The sequence below is a fragment of the Engraulis encrasicolus genome, chromosome 14 (genome assembly GCF_034702125.1).
Source record: "Engraulis encrasicolus isolate BLACKSEA-1 chromosome 14, IST_EnEncr_1.0, whole genome shotgun sequence".
Lineage (NCBI taxonomy): Eukaryota > Metazoa > Chordata > Actinopteri > Clupeiformes > Engraulidae > Engraulis > Engraulis encrasicolus.
In genome coordinates this window covers 44,922,454-44,940,707 of record NC_085870.1, presented here as the reverse complement: position 1 = coordinate 44,940,707, position 18,254 = coordinate 44,922,454, and the positions used below count along the sequence as shown (strand labels likewise).

Sequence of the window (18,254 nt, the reverse complement as noted above, 5' to 3'; positions counted from 1 at the left end):
CCATGACCAAACCTTTAATTGACATTAGTGTTGTGAGTGACGTTCTTTTGAATGCCTCCTAGATGTGAACTAGTGATTGAATTATGGTGGTGATCTGGATCACAATCCAGATCCAGGAAAGTTTAAAAAAAAAAGATTCTTCACCATTGCGGGATAGGGCAAATTTTGACATTCCAGTTTCTGACTCCACAAAAGCAAGGCAGAAAGACTTGAAAAAAAATGGGTGTAACATGTCAAATGTTCTATCAAACAGCTTCCTTGGCAGAGGTCTGCACTCTCTGAGTGCATTTCTAGTTTTACAATGATTTAAGTAGCGCTAAGGGATAACGACGGACGAGGTGTCCCAATATAAAGAGAAACAATGGACGAGGCGGAAGGGTGGAACGTTCTGCCAAGTGTGTATACAGTACATTTCATCAGGACACCCCGCACACAGCAGAAATAAAGGCATGTAAACCTAGGCAAGTAGATAAGGCAGTGGATGTATGCAGTATTACATATGGAAAGTACTGAACATTAACATTCTACTGACATCTGTATGTGCAATTGCATCTGCACCTGAAATAAATATATACAGTATATACATTTTAAAAATACTTTTGTACCACTTGAAGATGAAGATGCCTGAAAAGTAGCATGCATGACCTGAGACAAAAAAAATCAACAATTCAAACTTATAAATGTATATGTTGACTACATTGTGTGAAAAACAATAATTGGCACACAGTAGTTATCTTGCAATGGCAACACTAACAACAAATGCAATCTCCCAAGCAGCCATGAAAACAGGTTAACCAGCCTACAAGCTCCATCACCTGGGCCACTAGTATAGAAAGCACTAGCCCACTCAGGGAGGTTCAGAATTGGTCACCTCAATCTGTTTCTTTGCCTTAACTTCCAGGATATGTTGCACAATGCACAATGTTTTTTTCCCTTCAGTCTCCCCTCCCCTCCCTCGACTTTGACCGTTCTTAATGTCTGGTGTGTGTGTGTGTGTGTGTGTGTGTGTGTGTGTGTGTGTGTGTGTGTGTGTGTGTGTGTGTGTGTGTGTGTGTGTTTTGCACAATTGTGATGGTTGACAAATATACAACTGGGACATTTCATTCTGTATCAATGATAGGGCATTTATTAAAATTCTGAAATATTTGGTCAACTTAAACACTTAAAAATTCCCAAAACATACAAAGTCTTTTGGTCCTTTAATAAAGAAGAAGAAAAATATATAAAATGTTTTCTCATAAAAGGGTAAAAATCACATTTGCTGTCTATTACAAAAAAATGTTTTCCGATTCTTTATGGGCAGCACTTGACACCCCAATGAAACAACAAAACAAAACAAAATACACACTTTCACACAATCACACCGATTGTTTTGATCTGCTTCCAGTAATATGTGTGATATTAAATCTCTCCGTGGGGTAGAGCCCTTTCTTTATTATTATCATTTTTTTTAAAAAGGCAAATAATTAATTCATGTACAGCAAATGGTGTGTATGGAAATAATCTGGAATTTGCATAGCGTTTACCAACTCACACATTGCACAGTATCTACTATAAGCATTTCTTTCAGCAAAGAGATGGAGTGATGTCAAGTAATGTGCAGGAATGTTGCCAAAGTTAATTGAAGTGGTTTGAGAGTCTTTATACAGCACATAACAGAAACTGACCAACTCACTGATTTAATAGAATTTTGCATGACTGGGCTAGACACTCGCAGCCTCCCATCAACCCATAAAAGGTGTGAGACCTGAACTCCACAACGCTGCCAGTGATACTGTAGTCTGTCAGTCTCAACTAGATTAACAACAACTTCCCCCACCCTTCACTTTTTTTGCATGTTTTTCCAGTTACACTTCAGCTGAAGTAGACAGATTGGTCCCATTAACCGTATTTTACGTTTAAATGCACATACAAAACCTGGAAACTGAATGACCAGACGCAAATGATGAAGGCATCTAGCTTCAACACGGTTAGTGGCTATTCCTTAAGACTCCCTGCTTGATTTTGGCCCAGATGTACAGCACACACTGTTCAATAAAAATAATGTTCTAGTTGGACCACTGCATTTTTTGTAAATTCTGCTTATTTCACTGTCTGCAGTTCAAAAAGGATGGAATGCTGTCGGCGTGTGGCATGTCTGCTTCAAATCGGCCTCTGGAAAACAATCTGCTCTGGTCTTACAGTCAACTTTGACTTAAGACCAGATTTAAACAAACCAGTTTACAACCATAATGTTCCATATGGTAGGTGCAGTTTGCTGTAAAGCAACATCCCTTTTTGTGCAGTAAGACAAGGGTTATCCAGTTTAACACAATAGTTAGATACAATAGTTACAATAGCGTCTCCGGTGAATCACACCCATGAGGGTATCCTACACCAACTTCACTCTCCCACTCGTGTCATATTGCGTAATTATATCCCTCCATGTTTTGTGTGGCCTGACATAACACATTTTGTACCAAAAGAAACATTTATTTTGCCTTTACACTAGGATGTAAAAACTTTTATTTATTAGTTTTAAAAGTCGCTGTAATGCATACAGTTGCTCTAACTCTCCGTCACAATCTATAGATTATGTTCCTGTGTGTCAAAGCCAGCATAACCATGCCAAAAGGGTTTAAATGCTGAAGCCTGAATCTGGGGCACCAGTAAGAGCACATAAAGGGACGACTGCCTAAAAGCCCTTTGCATGTCCAAATCAATCAACAAAGGACAAATAAACAAAAAGACAAGCAGAGCAATGTCCATCAAAGGCGAGAAAACAATTGGAATGTATTATTAGTACCATCAGAGATACTTATGATTTTCTTAACTGCTTTTCCACAAGTAATAGATGTTTTTTTGTTTACATTCTGAAAGATAGACGAGAGAGGGGAAGTGAGTGAGTGAGTGAGAGAGAGAGAGAGAGAGAGAGAGAGAGAGAGCAAAACAAGACTGAGAGAAGGAAGAAAAAGTAGAGAAAAAGATAAACCAAGTCCTCTGCTGCTGCTTTAGACGAGCTCGTCCTCCTCGTCGTCCTCCTCCTCGTAGCAGCGGTTCCTCTTGATCATCTCCTCGATGCTCAGCTCCTCCTTGACTTCCTCCGCCTCGGCCTCCTCCCCTTCCCAGAAGCCCACGTCCTGGGAGGTGCGGTTGGCCTTGGTGCCGGCGGCCGAGCTGGAGGGGGACAGCGAGGTGGAGACGTCCGGGGACGTGCTGCGACGGCTGGGCAGAGACTCCATCTCCTCGGCCTCGTCCTCTTCTTCATCTTCATCCTTGTCCTGGGAACGCTGCTGCAGCTGGTACCGCGCGGAGGCCGTCGGTCTGGCCTTCTCCTCGCCACCGCGTCCCGACGACGAGCGTCCCTCGCTCTGCTCCTCATCAGACATGTCTCCGTTGGTCACCTGGGAGTTCTTCCTCTTCTTCTTCTCCTCCTCCTCTTCCTCCACCCTCGTCTTCCTCTCTTCTCTGTCCTGCTCATCCGTGGCGTAGCGCTCGCTGCGTGCTGATCTCAGCTCCTCCAGAGAGTTCCTCCGCTCCAGGCCGCGGCGCAGGGGCCGGCGCTGGGGCTGCTCCGGCTTCTGACTGGCGGAGGAGCTCAGGCTGGGCGCCACCGTGAATGGCCGGCAGCGCTCCTTCAGCGAGGAGCTGCGCCTCAGGCTCTTCAGCTCCGCCTTCTCGGGGCTGGGCGCCGGCGCCGCCAGGCTGTCTCCCTCCGGAGGCCACTTGCCCCGGAAGACCTTGACTCCGGCCAGCTCTCCATCCGCCACGGCAGAGCCCCGGGCAGCCGCCCCGATGACGTCGGATGGAGGGGGCCATGCGACCTTCAGCCTGCGGGTCTCGGAGCCAGGGGAGGTGGGGTCGGCAGATGGCCTGTCGAAGGAGGCCCCTCGCTGGGCACGGGTTTCCAGGGAGGCGGTGAGCTCCGTGACTTTGGCCAGGGGAGACTCCTCCACCACGGGGCTGCTGTCATTCGTGGAGTTGGTGGTGGTTGCTGCTGCTGGGGCGGTGGGTCTAGTGGCAGTGGGTGCCGTCGCTGGACGTTGCTGTTGTTGTTGTTTGCGACGTTCTGCGGCACCTTCGTCGCCATCCTCTTCCTCTTCCTCCACTTCCTTCGGGGTCCACATCTCTTTGTGTGGCCGGTGGCCAAAGCCCTCGTCGTAGTTGCCCTTGGACTTGAAGAGCTGGTTGAAGTGGGGCTTGCAGTAGACGTTGCCGTGCAACGAGGCGTAGTTGCCCAGGCTGGCCAGCAGAGGGAGGTGTTGAATCGTGTTAAAATAGAACGAGACAATAGAGAGTGCAGTGTAAATGTGACGTCATGAGTTTTGTAATAACCAGTCCTGCTACACCTTGAGGTGATACAATTAGGTGTATAATCTGACATCAAACGAAACTTAGATGTGTCAATATTTGGATTTTACGTTTTCGTAACCATAGAGAAGGGAAATAAAAACACAGGCCTACATTTCTCTGTACTATCGACAGGCAAATTGACGGGCTTCATTAAAATCATGTTACAGTATTTGTTCACAATATGTTAACAATGTTCCTTTACAAATAATGTTCTTTTTCAGCAGTGCTCTCAGACTTTAAATATTACGGCATGTCATTTCTTAATTCCAAAAACACTTCTCCCATTGTCTGTAAATACTGTATTCTCATTCATCCAGATTGTGCTATGGAGTTCAATTCTGATTGATTGATTGATTGTTCAGCAGTAAGTTGAAGCTACCAGAATAAGCCGAGCTTCTTACAACTAACAGGACCTCATTTTTGTCAGTGTAGGTTAGTCAGGTTAGTTAGTAGGTTGTCAGTGGGAACTGGCACTGCAACCAAGTAAGTTACTAACTTAGTCAGCAATGACACTGTTGTGAATCGCACCCCTGTTTGAATGCCTGTCCCCTTGTTTATTGTGTCCCGAGAGGTGTGTTCCTCACCTGAGCTTGGTGTTGCAGTGGCTGCATCGGAAGCAGGTGTTGTGGAATATTTGCTTGTCGGCCACTAGCTTCTCCAGCGGGTAGACCGTCTTCAGGCACGACATGCACGTCTCCCTCACAGGCAAGTGGAACTTCTGAACCAGGCAGAGATTGGAATAGAAATGTCAAAATGTAAGTCTTCAAAAAGACTGTGTGCATATATGAAAATGTGCATACGGCATATCAATAGTGCCCTGCAAAGCAAAAAGGCAGTAGCTGCATTGCTGTTGAAAATGAGTTACTATGACTTTAATGCCATATATATCAAAGTCCAAAGCTAAATAAAACAATTGATCTGCAAAAAAGGTGGTAATATAAAGTGACAAAACTGTCACATGTCAATAATCTTCCAAAAATCACTTTTACTGGATCGTAGTATCATTTAAAAGTCATTTAAAAAACTGACCGTTTTGAGCTCTGCGCAGTTACTGCCTTTTTGCTTTGTAGGGCAGAATAGTGCAGACCTAGACCACCAATCAGATTAAACTGAAAGGAAATGCTAACGGCACATACTGGATGCTTAGTCCTTCATCACAGTGTAAAGGCGTAATTCTTTACCAGTCAATGACTAATAAAGGGTGAAGATCAGCAGAGAAAGAGAGCAAATTGTTGTCTTGTGTGCAGCAAAATTGACATTAAGCATTTGTGCCTGGCGGTTGGTGCAAATCTCCATTCCTATGCTGAATACACACATACTGAACAAAGAATGAACACATTTGCCTAAACAGACACATTTGCCTAAATGGAAGCTGTTCAGCAGCATTTCTGTTACACAACTTCACTGCCTCTTTCGAGCCAACTCTCTTGGCACCTGCATTTACCTTCCCTTGGTATTGGCAGACTAGGCTATATCAAGTAAGATATACTGTAGTCTGGGAACCATACAGTATCTTAATTTTTTCATAGAGGAGATTGATTTCAAACTATTAAAACGCTATCTATAGGTTGGTGGAAAGCTGTTTTCGCATCTGCTGTTGATGTGGTGGGTGTAAACTTCAGTTGTATGTTCCGTAGCCTCTTTATGCAAATGGGTTCGCGGTAAGCCTATTCACTATTTGCTGAAAATACTCAACTGCATCACAGCAACATTGCTATGACATTACAGAGAGCCTAAAGTAATAGATTAAGACATAGCCATTACAACTTTGGTGACAGTTAGGTTATAACATAGGCTCTGCGCTAAGGGGTTAAAAGGCGTTGTCCTCCCTCCCTGTTCCGTTGTTGCGATCCCAGACTGAGTTAAAGATTTCAGCCAGGGCTTCCACGCTGTCCTCCAGAGTGGAACGACCGTGCAAGGCAGCATGGGATTTCCCAGACCAGCATTTGCCAGACATGTTTGCCTTAATTGACATGACGTTCTTGAATTCCATGCAATTTAGACAGTTCTCACTTTACAGCGGGAAAGGTTTTAGACAAAACAAAAACAGCAAAAAGGTTATTTTTTAGACAAATCAAAAGCAACAAACAACAAAGTCTAGCCTTTTCCAGACTGGATCCATAGGATTTCCCTGATATTCAAGGAAATTCCAGACACATGGGAACCCTCCCCCACAAATTCTTCTTCATACAACCTTCTGTAGTAATCTAATCATCTGTCAGCTGTTAGCAAAGGTGCCGTTGACAGTATTGCTTTTACTTGTGCCTTGTATGTGTTGTATTTTTGTTGTGTCTGTAAAGTTTGTGTGCTCTTCCTTTGGAGTTTAGCTGTTGATGATAATGAAATGATCAAATTTGAGTTTGTCAACTAATCTCAAAGATGTTTTGTCTGGCCAACAGTACTCACTCTGGCTGGCTTGGGGGCGTCGCTGGCTGGGCTTCCGCCACTAGAGTTCGGTGAGTCACCACCTTTCACTCCTGAAAAGCAAAAGCAGCCGGTTGTAAATGCAATTCCACAAACGTTCAACAGGTGGTGCCACTATACAAGAACAAAGTGTACAATCGGAGCATATTTTCATTTCAGTCACTCCGACACCCCATGCAGCGGCATCAAAACAGAGCTATTTTTATCTTTATGGCGAGACAGTCAGCCTCTGCTGGGGAGCGGCTAGGTTGTGCAGATCGATGTCCAGCCGGTGAGATAACGCTAGTCTCTTTTTTTCTGGCATTTTTGCCTTCTGCGTCACACTACCGACCTTTACCCCCTGTAGGCTGACCCCACTCATACCCCCCGCAGAGTTTCTGCATGACCTCATTGAATGTAACCGGATGTAAATATATACACATTCACTTATGTACAGTCATATACAACTCCACCCTCTACTCCCTCGCACCCCTTACTTATCTACTACATTCATACGCACAGCAGGAAACATAAACTGAGTTTACTACTCACCATTAGTTTTGGTGCCGTTCATGTCCGAGAATAGGCTCTGTTACAGTGTAAATGAGTGAATGCATGGATGTGTGTGTGGGGGTTGGGTGTGGGGTAAAAAAATGGAGAAAGAGAGAGGGAGAGGGAAAGGGGGGGGAGGGACATCAGAAAAAGAAAATGACATTTCCTTCATAGAATACAGTGGGAACATCAACTTGCTCCTTGGTGTGCAATACTGGGCAATGAATTCAATTCACAATGGATTATTTATGATCATCAGATACTCTTACTAACATGACAGTACAACTCTAGAGAATAGACAGACGTACACACACGCACACGCGCAAGCGCACACACACACACGCGCGCGCGCGCGCGCGCGCGCGCGCGCACACACACGCACACAGGTACTGACCACTCCAACTCCAACGCTGCCTGGAGGTACATTCTCCTTGTGGTCAGCTGAGCTCGGACTGCTGCAGTCTACTTCTGATTGGCTGTTCTGAAGGGAGACGAGAGAAGGGGAGAGGAGGAAAACAGGAGAGGAGAGGAAAGGAGAGGAGAGGAAAGGAGAGGAGAGACGCAAAGAGGAGAGGAGAGACGAGGAGGGGAGGGGAGAGGAGAGCAAAGGAGAGGAGGAAAGGAGGGAGAAGAGAGGAGAAGAAAAGAGAAGAGAAGAAATAAGGAGGAGAGGAGAGGAGAGGAGAGGATAGGAGAAGAGAAGAGAAGAGAAGAGAAGAGAAGAGAAGAGAAGAGAGGAGAGGAGAAGAGAGGAGAGGAGAGGAGAGGAGAGGAGGGAAGAAGAGAGGAGAAAAGAAGAGAGGAGATCAGAGAGGATGGAGAGAGGAAAGGGGAGAAAAGAAAGAGATTCAGTACATTAGCACGTAAGTCCTGGTCCTAAATCAGCCGACATGAAGGCTCCCTCTGTGATGAGCATGGGCGCCGTGGCGGGCGAGAGAGAGAAAGAAGGCTTTACATGGAGCTTAGGACGGCTCCGACTCTACAGGCCAACTCTTGCATTCAGGCGCCTTCAGAAAGGCCAGCTACATAGCGCACAGCCAGCAACATATTAAGTTAATCCACACTCATAACTTGCAACGCACGCACGTGCGTGCGCACACACACACACACACAAACACAAACACACGCACACACACACACAAACGCACGCGCGCACACACAAACGCGCACGCGCACACACATACATACATGCACACACACGCACACGCGCACACGCACACACAGTGACACGAGTGTACCATCTATCCTCACACGTGTACATTTGTCCCGTACATATGTCTGGAGTACTACGGACTGTTAACAGCTTGCAACCAACCCATAAGACTGTATGAAGAAAGAGAATTCCACAATTCTTTGTGAAATTAAGGTGTATTACGAACACAGATTTTAGTTACAAACTGTGAATGAAAATATTGGCACAGGATAAAAAGTTTAAAACCTACATAAACAATTAGAGGAATTAATGTTGACAGCATAACTCCAACAAATGGGATTAAGGTGTCAAGTCATAGACACAAGAATGGAAATCCTAACTGTAAAGGGAAGAGCGTAAACCCAAACTATTAAATCATTAGCTCACATTACTGCCTATGACACACGTAATCCCGAAACACTACCGGTGTGATATACTGCACAGGTTAGCTGAAGCGGTTAGCGGCGTATTTTTAATTTAGCTTGTCTTTAGCTTGACATGTTTTTTTAAAGTATTTATGGGACTGGGGCTTAAGTGAGATTGGCACACACACGCGCGAGTGCGCGCACGCAAACACACACGCACACACATCGCACACACACACACGCACATGCTGAGCAGCTGGATTTAGGAGCATGATTGAGCCCCAATGAATCAGCTGGGAGGCCCGTTGCATTGTGGGAGTTTTATGGCCTACAGGCCTACAGACGGTGAAGGGAGACAGTCTGCAGCCTCCTGTGGAGAGGGAACATTTACACCCCCCCATCCCAAACTTGGCTTGCAGCCCAACTTCATACATTCACACACAAACTTCACCCTTTACAATACAGACACGTTTGCATAGAAAGATCACATCTTCTCACACTCACACTCAAACACCACAACTTGTCATACACACCCATGCCCACACAGGCACACTCAGACATAGCAGCTGTATGTCTGCCGGCACGCATCCTCATGTTTAGGTGTACGGTATTCAGCACTGCAAAGGCTTAACTCCCGCATAACATGTGATTGATTACCAAGGCCAAAAGCTGATCATCGCAATTGACCTGAATTTTTTATCATGCTCTTTCAATCCTACACTCGGAGTCTAGTGCAGTAGTTCTGGATGTGGGCACAGAATCCTTCATAATTGAACAAAAAAATACTTTTTTTGCCCAAAGGTTTTGGAATCTGCCATACTTATCAATATTTTTCACTTTAGACGATGAAGCACTGGCAATGCTGTAGAAATGTGAGTTAAAGTATTTACTGTATGAACACCAAAAATGCATCTTGCAAACCATGCGCACACACACACACACACACACACACACACAAACACACACACACACACACACACACACACACACACACACACACAAACACACACACACGCACAGAGACACAAACAAGCGCACATGCACACACCACCGTTAAAATCTTAGACTGACCAATCCACTAGGGCTCGATCGAACCCATACTAAGAAGCACTTAGCGCAGGGCCTCTACTCTCACAGAGGCGCACCACAGGCCCTGTCCCCTGGCAGCAGCTAATGCTACTGCTGCTATTGCTATGGCTGCTGCAGCCAGTGTTGCCAGATTGGGCGGTTACCCACCCAATTGGGCTACTTGGGATGGCCATCTGTGGGTAAAAACGGGGAAAAATTGCCATTTGGCGGGTTTTTCTGCCGTTTTATGCCCATAGAAGTCAATGTAATTTGTTCAAATTGGGCGGAATTTAGCACATTTTGGCGTTTTTTTGAGAACCTTTTGGGCGGGATTTGATCAGACACATCTGGCAACACTGGCTGCAGCAGCCCATAACACAGGGCGATGACAGCAGTGAAACTAGAGAGAGACTTTTAAAAGTTAAAGAGCCCAAAATAACCCCATAATAATATAACGCAGCAGTCCCTTCCCTTTCCCTGCAGCGGCTTTATACAAAAAGGAGAATATGCAGATTCAGCAGTAGCTAACCGCTGCTGTGGGATCTACTGTAAGATGGTGGTGGTGGTGGTGGTGGTGGTGGTGGTGGAGTTCAAATGTTTGTGTGGTCTGGTAGTGAGACATTAGAGAGGCTAGTTTGTAACAGCAGTCTTGTCACCACAAACAGTTCACACCAGCACATACTGACAGCACTCTCAAGAGGAATAAACACAACACGCAAAGACGCACATCCACACAAACACAATACTTACTGTACGTGTCGGTTTAGTGGCTGCAGCCTGATATTTGGCCATCCGGTCACGCAGAGAAGTGGTCTCCAGTGAAGACAGACCTGGACCAGAAGCAGAAACACACACACGCAGACACACACACACATATGCACACACAATGTGTTACAATAAAAGTACATAAACACAAAAGTCTGACAGCAGGTAAAAGTGAGGTGATTCAATTAGATAGCCATACCATTGCAATAGCAAAGAGCTAAGAATAGGAATGTACACGCACAGACAATGACATTTTCCATATCTGCACTTCCACGTCTGTGTAAATGTTAAAGGATAATGTATACTATAGGGTAGGCAGTGAAATGGAAAGATTTGCATATGTCTGCAAGCAAGGAAAGAGAAAACCAGACAACAGACAAGCAAGAGAGGGACAGGGAGAGAAAGACAGACGCAGAAACACAGGTAGGAAAAGAAAGGAGACAAAGACAGGGCACGAGAAAGAGAGAGAGAGAGAGAGAGAGAGAGAGAGAGAGAGAGAAAGAAAGAGAGAATAACAAGAGATAGTGCTAACTAGAGCAGTATAAAGAAAAAAATGAGCCCCAAATCTCCTTTTCAATCGTAACAGCTGACGCTCAGAGAGAGAGAGAGAGAGAGAGAGAGAGAGAGAGAGAGAGAGAGAGAGAGAGAGAGAGAGAGAGAGAGAGAGAGAGAGAGAGAGAGAGAGAGAGAGAGAGAGAGAGAGAGAGAGAGAGAGAGAGAGAGAGAAAGGTGTTGAGAAAGAGGAGTCCCATACCTCTGTCTCCGGCTCGCATCTCCATGTCTTCAGAGGAGGTGCTGCTGCTGACTGTTCGGCCCTGAAACACACACAGGAAGTAACATTAAAATTGGAGTCACACACACACACACACGCACGAAAAGTTGACCGAAACATCAGCCATACTAGAATCTCCTTCAGAACTTTGTCAGCAAGCAAAAGAAAGCCGTTCTCTCCAGTTTACACACTTTTCGCCTCTCTTTCTCTCTTTCCGTCCCTTCCTGAGGAAGCATCTATTGTTCCATCCTCTCTGCAATCTGCAAGAGCTCAAATGTCCCACAACACCACACCACTGCTACAGATCAGGGTCACACCTCTCTATTCTATTCAGTCCCACCCACCCCACCTACACACACACACACACACAGACAAACACAAGCGGCCTCTGTGTGTGAGTCTCACTCACACACACACACACACACACACACACACACACACACACACACACACACACACACACACACAGACACAGACACAGACACAGACACAGACACACACACACAGTCAGTCAAGTTAGGAGGAGTCTGTATCCAGCCACTCTATGCATCTCAACTCTATGCTTTTTACATTACAATGAAGTGCCTGTGGGATGCTAAATTACCCCCTTCTCTCCCGCCACACAAAGGCCAGACTGTCATGTGGCCGCGGCCATGTTTGTTGTGTCAACAGCGCAGGTCCTTTTATTTCCAAACCTAAACTGGCCGGCCCTCTCATTTCATGATCCAGGGGTTACTTTACTGAAGCCTCGTTTGGGTAGGGAGGGACTCAAAATAGCCTCGTTTAATAAGAACATCCATCCTACAAAGGGCAACAAAGATGTATTTCTTCATTTAGTTTTTTATGAAGGGGATGGCGAAGACCGGTTCAAGGCAAAAGAGATAAAAAATATATGCATAGAACTTGAGTAAGTATTTGAGTAATAAAGGGAGTAATGAAGAAGACAAAAATGGCTCTTAATCTGAGACATCTGACTTTTTTTTCCACTGCCTTTAAAACAGCTGCAGAGCTTTTTGCCAATGTCGAATAAAAGAAAATGATGGCTGTCGTGTGAAATAATATTTTTGCTGAGGTCTTTTTTTCCATTTTGGTCTCTGGAGCAACCCTGTTATTGGCTTTGCAAGGGCTCCCAGTTGGCTTGAACCTCAAACAGAGATTGCTTCACTCCTAGGCTGACTCACACACAGAGAGAGTGAGGAAAGAAGTTCCACTATGTGTGTGTTAAGTTTAGTATGTGTGTGTGCGCGTGTGTGTGCGCGTGTGTGTGCACGCGTGTGTGTGTGTGTGCGCTAGGCGTGGTGTGTTAGTTGGGCATGTACTGAATGTGTGTGTGTGTGTGTGTGTGTGTGTGTGTGTGTGTGTGTGTGTGTGTGTGTGTGTGTGTGTGTGTGTGTGTGTGTGTGTGTGTGTGTGTGTGTGTGTGTATGTGTGTACATTCATTATTGTGCCTGTGTGTGTTCGAATGTGCATTTTTACTCTAAGGTCTCCTGGAGCGATGATGCTCAAAGCTAAAAACAGCAACTTATTAGCTCATCATCAGAACCAGATCACTATTGGGAAAAGAACATCTCACTGCAACACATTTGAGAGGAGAGGAGAGGCGTGGAGAGGAGTCCAAGGTCAAAGGCAAAGGCAGATTAGTCAGCGAGTTTGGCCGGTGTCGCCGGCAGGCCGCTTCAAAAATTAGATTGAGCCATTGAGGGCAACTACCAAGCGATGAAACATGGAGTTCTTTTAAGGGCTGGGGTCACAGGATGAAAACAGATGGGCTAAACACACACACACACACACACACACACACACACACACACACACACACACACACACACACACACACACACACACACACACACACACACACACACCACACACACACACACACACACACACACACACACACACACACACACACACACACACACACACACACACACACACACACACACACACACACACACACACACACACACACACACAGAGAGAGAACTGTGTCAGATAATCTGCTAATAAGCTCTACCGGTAATTGTGTTTTGCCTAAAGTAGTCTTTCTCTCACTCACACTCTTACGCAGGCATGCACACGCACACACACATTTTCCAAGTGTTGGTGGCGGTATGCTTGCATATCTAGGCATGTGGCACTCTGTGTGTGACCAGTCAATACATCAATACATGGGATGGGGTGTGTGTGTGTGTGTGTGTGTGTGTGTGTGTGTGTGTGTGTGTGTGGTGAATAGGCCATGACTTACAACACAGACAGAATCCAATAACGTGTGATCCAATAAACAAACACAGTCAGTACCCCACCACTGCCCCCCGCCCCCGCCCCCGCCCCCGCCCCAGCCCCAGCCCCAGCCCCGGCCCCAGCCCCAGCCCCAGCCCCAGCCCTCCCCTCCCCCTTCTCCAGCCTTCTGTAGGACAAACACACCATAAGACTCCAGAGCTAATCTAGGCAACAGCTGATTGGCTGGAGTGTGTCTCCAATTAAACCAACAACCCCACTTCTGACAACCAACTGGCTCCGGAGTCCCCCTTCTCAATGGACATGCATGTCTTACATTGCTCAATTAGCAGGAGCTTTTCCTCAAGTGTTCAAACGGGCCATGATCAATTTGACACCAATATCCAATTACTTAATGATACATGTCTAGCTAAGAGCATGTGAACCGTGGTGTTGATGAAGTCTAAATTGTATAGAGATTCTTGCATTCACAAGACACATTCAATGCATGCAAGAATGCAAGAACTCCTCTGACCAGACAATTTCAATTCCATGCCATAATTTCTATCCACACGTCAAAACCTCATACTACCTTTATGTTATAGCTTTAACAATGAACACATCATTCGAGAAATGCCCAGGTTAATTAATGAATTCCACGTGCCTACGTGCCTTACAAACCAAAGAAAGTGTTAAGATGATCGTTACACCCTCTCTACCGTATGTTTATTTATTTCCTCTATTGAATGTTTGTTTATTGTTTCCACGGTAGTTATAGCCAAGCACCAGCTAACAGCTTCCAAAGAAACATCATGATATTTAACAGATTGACACTTTGAGCCAATGGTAGGCAATTAGCGGCCCAGACACCATCCTAAAGAGAGCACCTTTAAATTAAATTAAAATAAATGTTAAATAGCGTTTATTTTCAATATAATAGAAAAAAATCCCCGTAGAAAAACATGGCCATGGCCTGCAATGCGATTGAGCGAAAAAAAAAAAAAAAAGACAAAAAAATGGCCCAGGTTCAAACTTAATTGCCAACCCCTGCTTTTAAGCATGCTTGCGACATTAGAACCACTGGAATCCAAATGAGGGCGTGACTGTTTACAGCGTATTTGTGCGTACGTGCCCGCATGCACACACTGTATGCCCCCAGGTAGTGTTGAAAAGTGCCATGACAACCCAAACAGCGATGCGGGCAAGTAGTGAGATACGCTTTGGTGCATACGCGCAGATCTCTAAAAATAGTACTACGTTACAAGTAAGGAGGCGTCCAATGATGCTATGAAGGGATACAATTGACCAGCAGTTGATGTCAACAGTTAACAGGTACTTTCACCGTGAAATGTAAACAATCAGGAAACCAAGGCAACCTAAAGTCCAAACTAAAATATCTAAGGACTGTGTGAACATCTGTGGTACAAGTTACCAGGTAATATTAAGATGGTTCAATGGTTTTAAATATGCTTTCAAAACATAGCGTAGCGATCAAGATATGCACTTCTATAGTAAACAATGTGAATGATGTGTATGCCTAGTACGTAATGTTTTATGGTTGTAGTGATGTGACAGCGACACGCCTGTTATTTTAACATCTGCTGCCATCTAACATCAAAGGACCGCAATGGAAATAAGCTTCCGAGTTTTATTGTGTTATCCTAACTCTGCGTTTTTTTGTTTAAGTATGTGGTGCGGTTGATATGGCACTATATCATGTATTTAAATTCATAAAAGAACTGAGAATGTCAAAATCATTCATTCATTCACTCAAAAAAGTTCCATAAAAGCTTCAAGTCATGGCCAGTCAGTAGGGTAAGTAGTTGCTTGAAGGTACACTGTATAATATTGTTTAATTGTTAGCAGTTTCTTTCCAGAATTCATGCTGCCCATTCACTAATGAGCAGCATACTTGCAATACCTACTCTGGCCACCATCCTATCCGTATCCACCACGCACCACCAACCTTTCAGTTGTCAAATGTTGTGGATGAAAGCATCAAGGAAAGATGGAGGTCGGGAAAGGGGGATGTCGGAAGAACAACAGACAACAGATTATTGCAGGAACTGGCTTAGGTGGTGAAATGATCAAAGGGCTGGCTGGAACAGGTGAGTGACGAGGCCAACCGACCTTACGCTCGTGTATTTGAAAAAGAAGACACAAAAACATCTAATATGTGAATGAGGGCTTGACATGAACTTTTTGCTCACCGGAGGCGAGCACAGTGGCAAGTGGTTTTCACTTGAGTCACTCGCCATTCAACCTTTCTACTAGCCAGACTTTTGTTTTCAGTATTAAAGGGACACTGTGTGAGATTTTTAGTTGTTTATTTCCAGAATTCATGATGCCCATTTACTAATGTTACCTTTTTCATGAATATTTACCACCACCATCATGCATCAAGTATTCATTATGACAGGGAAAATTGCACTTTTCATACATGAAAAGGGGAATCTTCTCCATGGTCCACCATTTTGAATTTCCATAAATAGCCATGTTTAGCAGCAACAATGACTTTACTTGGGCCATACTATGAAATATTAGTTTATTACTTAGTAAACTTTCATGAAAAGGTCAAATTTGTCAATAGGTGACACAGTTTCAATGAGCAGCATGATGTGATAAAAGAAGACAATGAGTGCTCTGGGCATAGAGTGTTAAATGAAACTACCTACTATAGTATATCAGACAAATAGAATCTGAATTATCCTTCTTTAACCTTTCACGATAACACAAGGGGCAGGATATATTAACTGGGATATGTCATACCCAAGAATAAGTTACCTGCCAAAGTGGATAGTGAGACTAAAATGATTACTAGCCACGGCCAAGTTTTACACATTTTTTGCTGGTTGGCAGTGCCACAGTCAAGCAATGTGTGTGTATGTGGGTGTATGTATTAGAAAGAGAAAGTGTGTGTGTGTGCGTGAGAGAGTGTGAGAGAGAGAGTGAGCGAAAGAGGAAGAAAATGTTCCTGAATCACCTGACCGAACATGCCATTTGTTCGGGCAGCACCGTTGGGTTGGCACATGGTGTACTCAGGGATGTGCTAAAGGTGAGAGGGGGAGAGGGAGGGGGGAGAGAGAGGGAGGGAGGGAGTTCATGTGTTTGAGTTGAGTGGAGAGGAGTGGAGAGGAAGTGGAGTTTGACTTTTGTTATTGTATGATGAAAGACTTGAAGTATGTGTGTGCGTATGCAACAAACACGCACGCAAGCACACATGCACGCACACAGACAGTAAAAGTAGCAGTGGAGGCAGCCAAAATGGCCTGCCAACATGATAGTCCCACCTGCACTTGGCTTTAAAAACACACTGCATTAGCCAGCCAAGCACGCAACAATGATTATTCAAAGACACTCCTGAAACGCACACACACACACACACGTCACACACCTTCACTCTGGTCAACTACTGAGGAGAGGGGTGAGTGAAGGGGAGAGCAAATGATAAGTTTGGACAGAGAGAGAGAGAGAGAGAGAGAGTGAAAGAAAGAGAGAGAGATGAAGAACTGATACTGGGAACAGGAGAGTAGAATGACACAGTAAAAAAGAAACAAACGTGTAAAAAACAACTGAGCAAGGAGTGATGAGTGATAATGAGTGATGCAAGAACTGGTTAGACGCACAAACAGAAAAGCAGTCAGAAATCGGTTATGTACCTGTGTGTGTGTGTGTGTGTGTGTGTGTGTGTGTATGTGTGTCTGTGTGCATGCATGTGAGAACGAAAGAAGGGTGATCGCAGGCACAGAGGAAGAGTTTTAGGACAGAAATTAAGGTAAAGGGTTAGAAAGGAAAGACGAAAGAGTGCAAAAGCCTGTCTGAGTGACTGAGTGTAGACTGTGTTCAAGTACAGTAACAGTCTGTGTGCACATACTTTGTGTATTTGTGTGTGTGTGTGTGTGTGTGTGTGTGTGTGTGTGTGTGTGTGTGTGTGTGTGTGTGTGTGTGTGTGTGTAGATGTATGTGGTGTGGGAGTGTGTAGTGGCAGGATTGAGTGTTGTGTAGGCCCCCAGCGGCCGAGGAAAGGAGAGGGGGAGAGGGAGGGATGGAGAAAGGGAGCGAGAGGAGGGAAATAGAGGGAGAGAGGAGGGATGGGGAGAGGGAGGAGGAATGGGCGGAGAGAGAGGAGAGAAAGAGAGAGAGAGAGAGAGAGAGAGATGGGGAGAGGGAGAGAGAGGAGGGGAAGAGAGGGAGAGAGGAGGGAAAGAGAGGGAGAGAGAGGAGGGAAAGAGAGGGAAAGCAAGAGAGAGAGAGGGGGGAGAGAGGGAGAGAGGAGGGAAAGAGAGGGAGAGAGAGGAGGGAAAGAGAGGGAAAGCATGGGAGAGGGAGTCTGGGGGTTAAGGAGCATGAGCATGCCTCTCTCATGACATAATTTGAGCGAGACGACACCACTGGGCCAGCCACACACACACACACACACACACACACACACACACACACACACACACACACACACACACACACACACACACACACACACACACACACACACACACACACACACACACACACACACACACACACACACACACAGTGTAGTTCCCTTTGGCAGCCACATCCAGGCCAGCTGTGTGTGTGTGTGCGT

The 18,254-nt window shown here is 45.2% G+C and overlaps 1 protein-coding gene across 4 annotated transcripts in view; it reads right to left on the bottom strand.

Moving 5' to 3' along the window:
* Nucleotides 1–2,803: 2,803 nt before the first annotated feature.
* Nucleotides 2,804–18,254, bottom strand: part of LOC134462732 (LIM domain and actin-binding protein 1-like) — a 59,100-nt gene continuing 43,649 nt past the window's right edge. For all 4 annotated transcript variants that reach the window (XM_063215914.1, XM_063215913.1, XM_063215915.1 and 1 more), the window contains exons 5-11: nucleotides 11,432–11,492; nucleotides 10,663–10,742; nucleotides 7,682–7,768; nucleotides 7,288–7,324; nucleotides 6,739–6,809; nucleotides 4,917–5,050; nucleotides 2,804–4,221 (exon numbers count right to left, since the gene is read on the bottom strand). In XM_063215914.1, coding sequence (XP_063071984.1) covers nucleotides 2,991–4,221; nucleotides 4,917–5,050; nucleotides 6,739–6,809; nucleotides 7,288–7,324; nucleotides 7,682–7,768; nucleotides 10,663–10,742; nucleotides 11,432–11,492 — 1,701 coding nt within the window. In that variant the 3' untranslated portion in view covers nucleotides 2,804–2,990. The remainder of the gene's footprint in view (nucleotides 4,222–4,916; nucleotides 5,051–6,738; nucleotides 6,810–7,287; nucleotides 7,325–7,681; nucleotides 7,769–10,662; nucleotides 10,743–11,431; nucleotides 11,493–18,254) is intronic.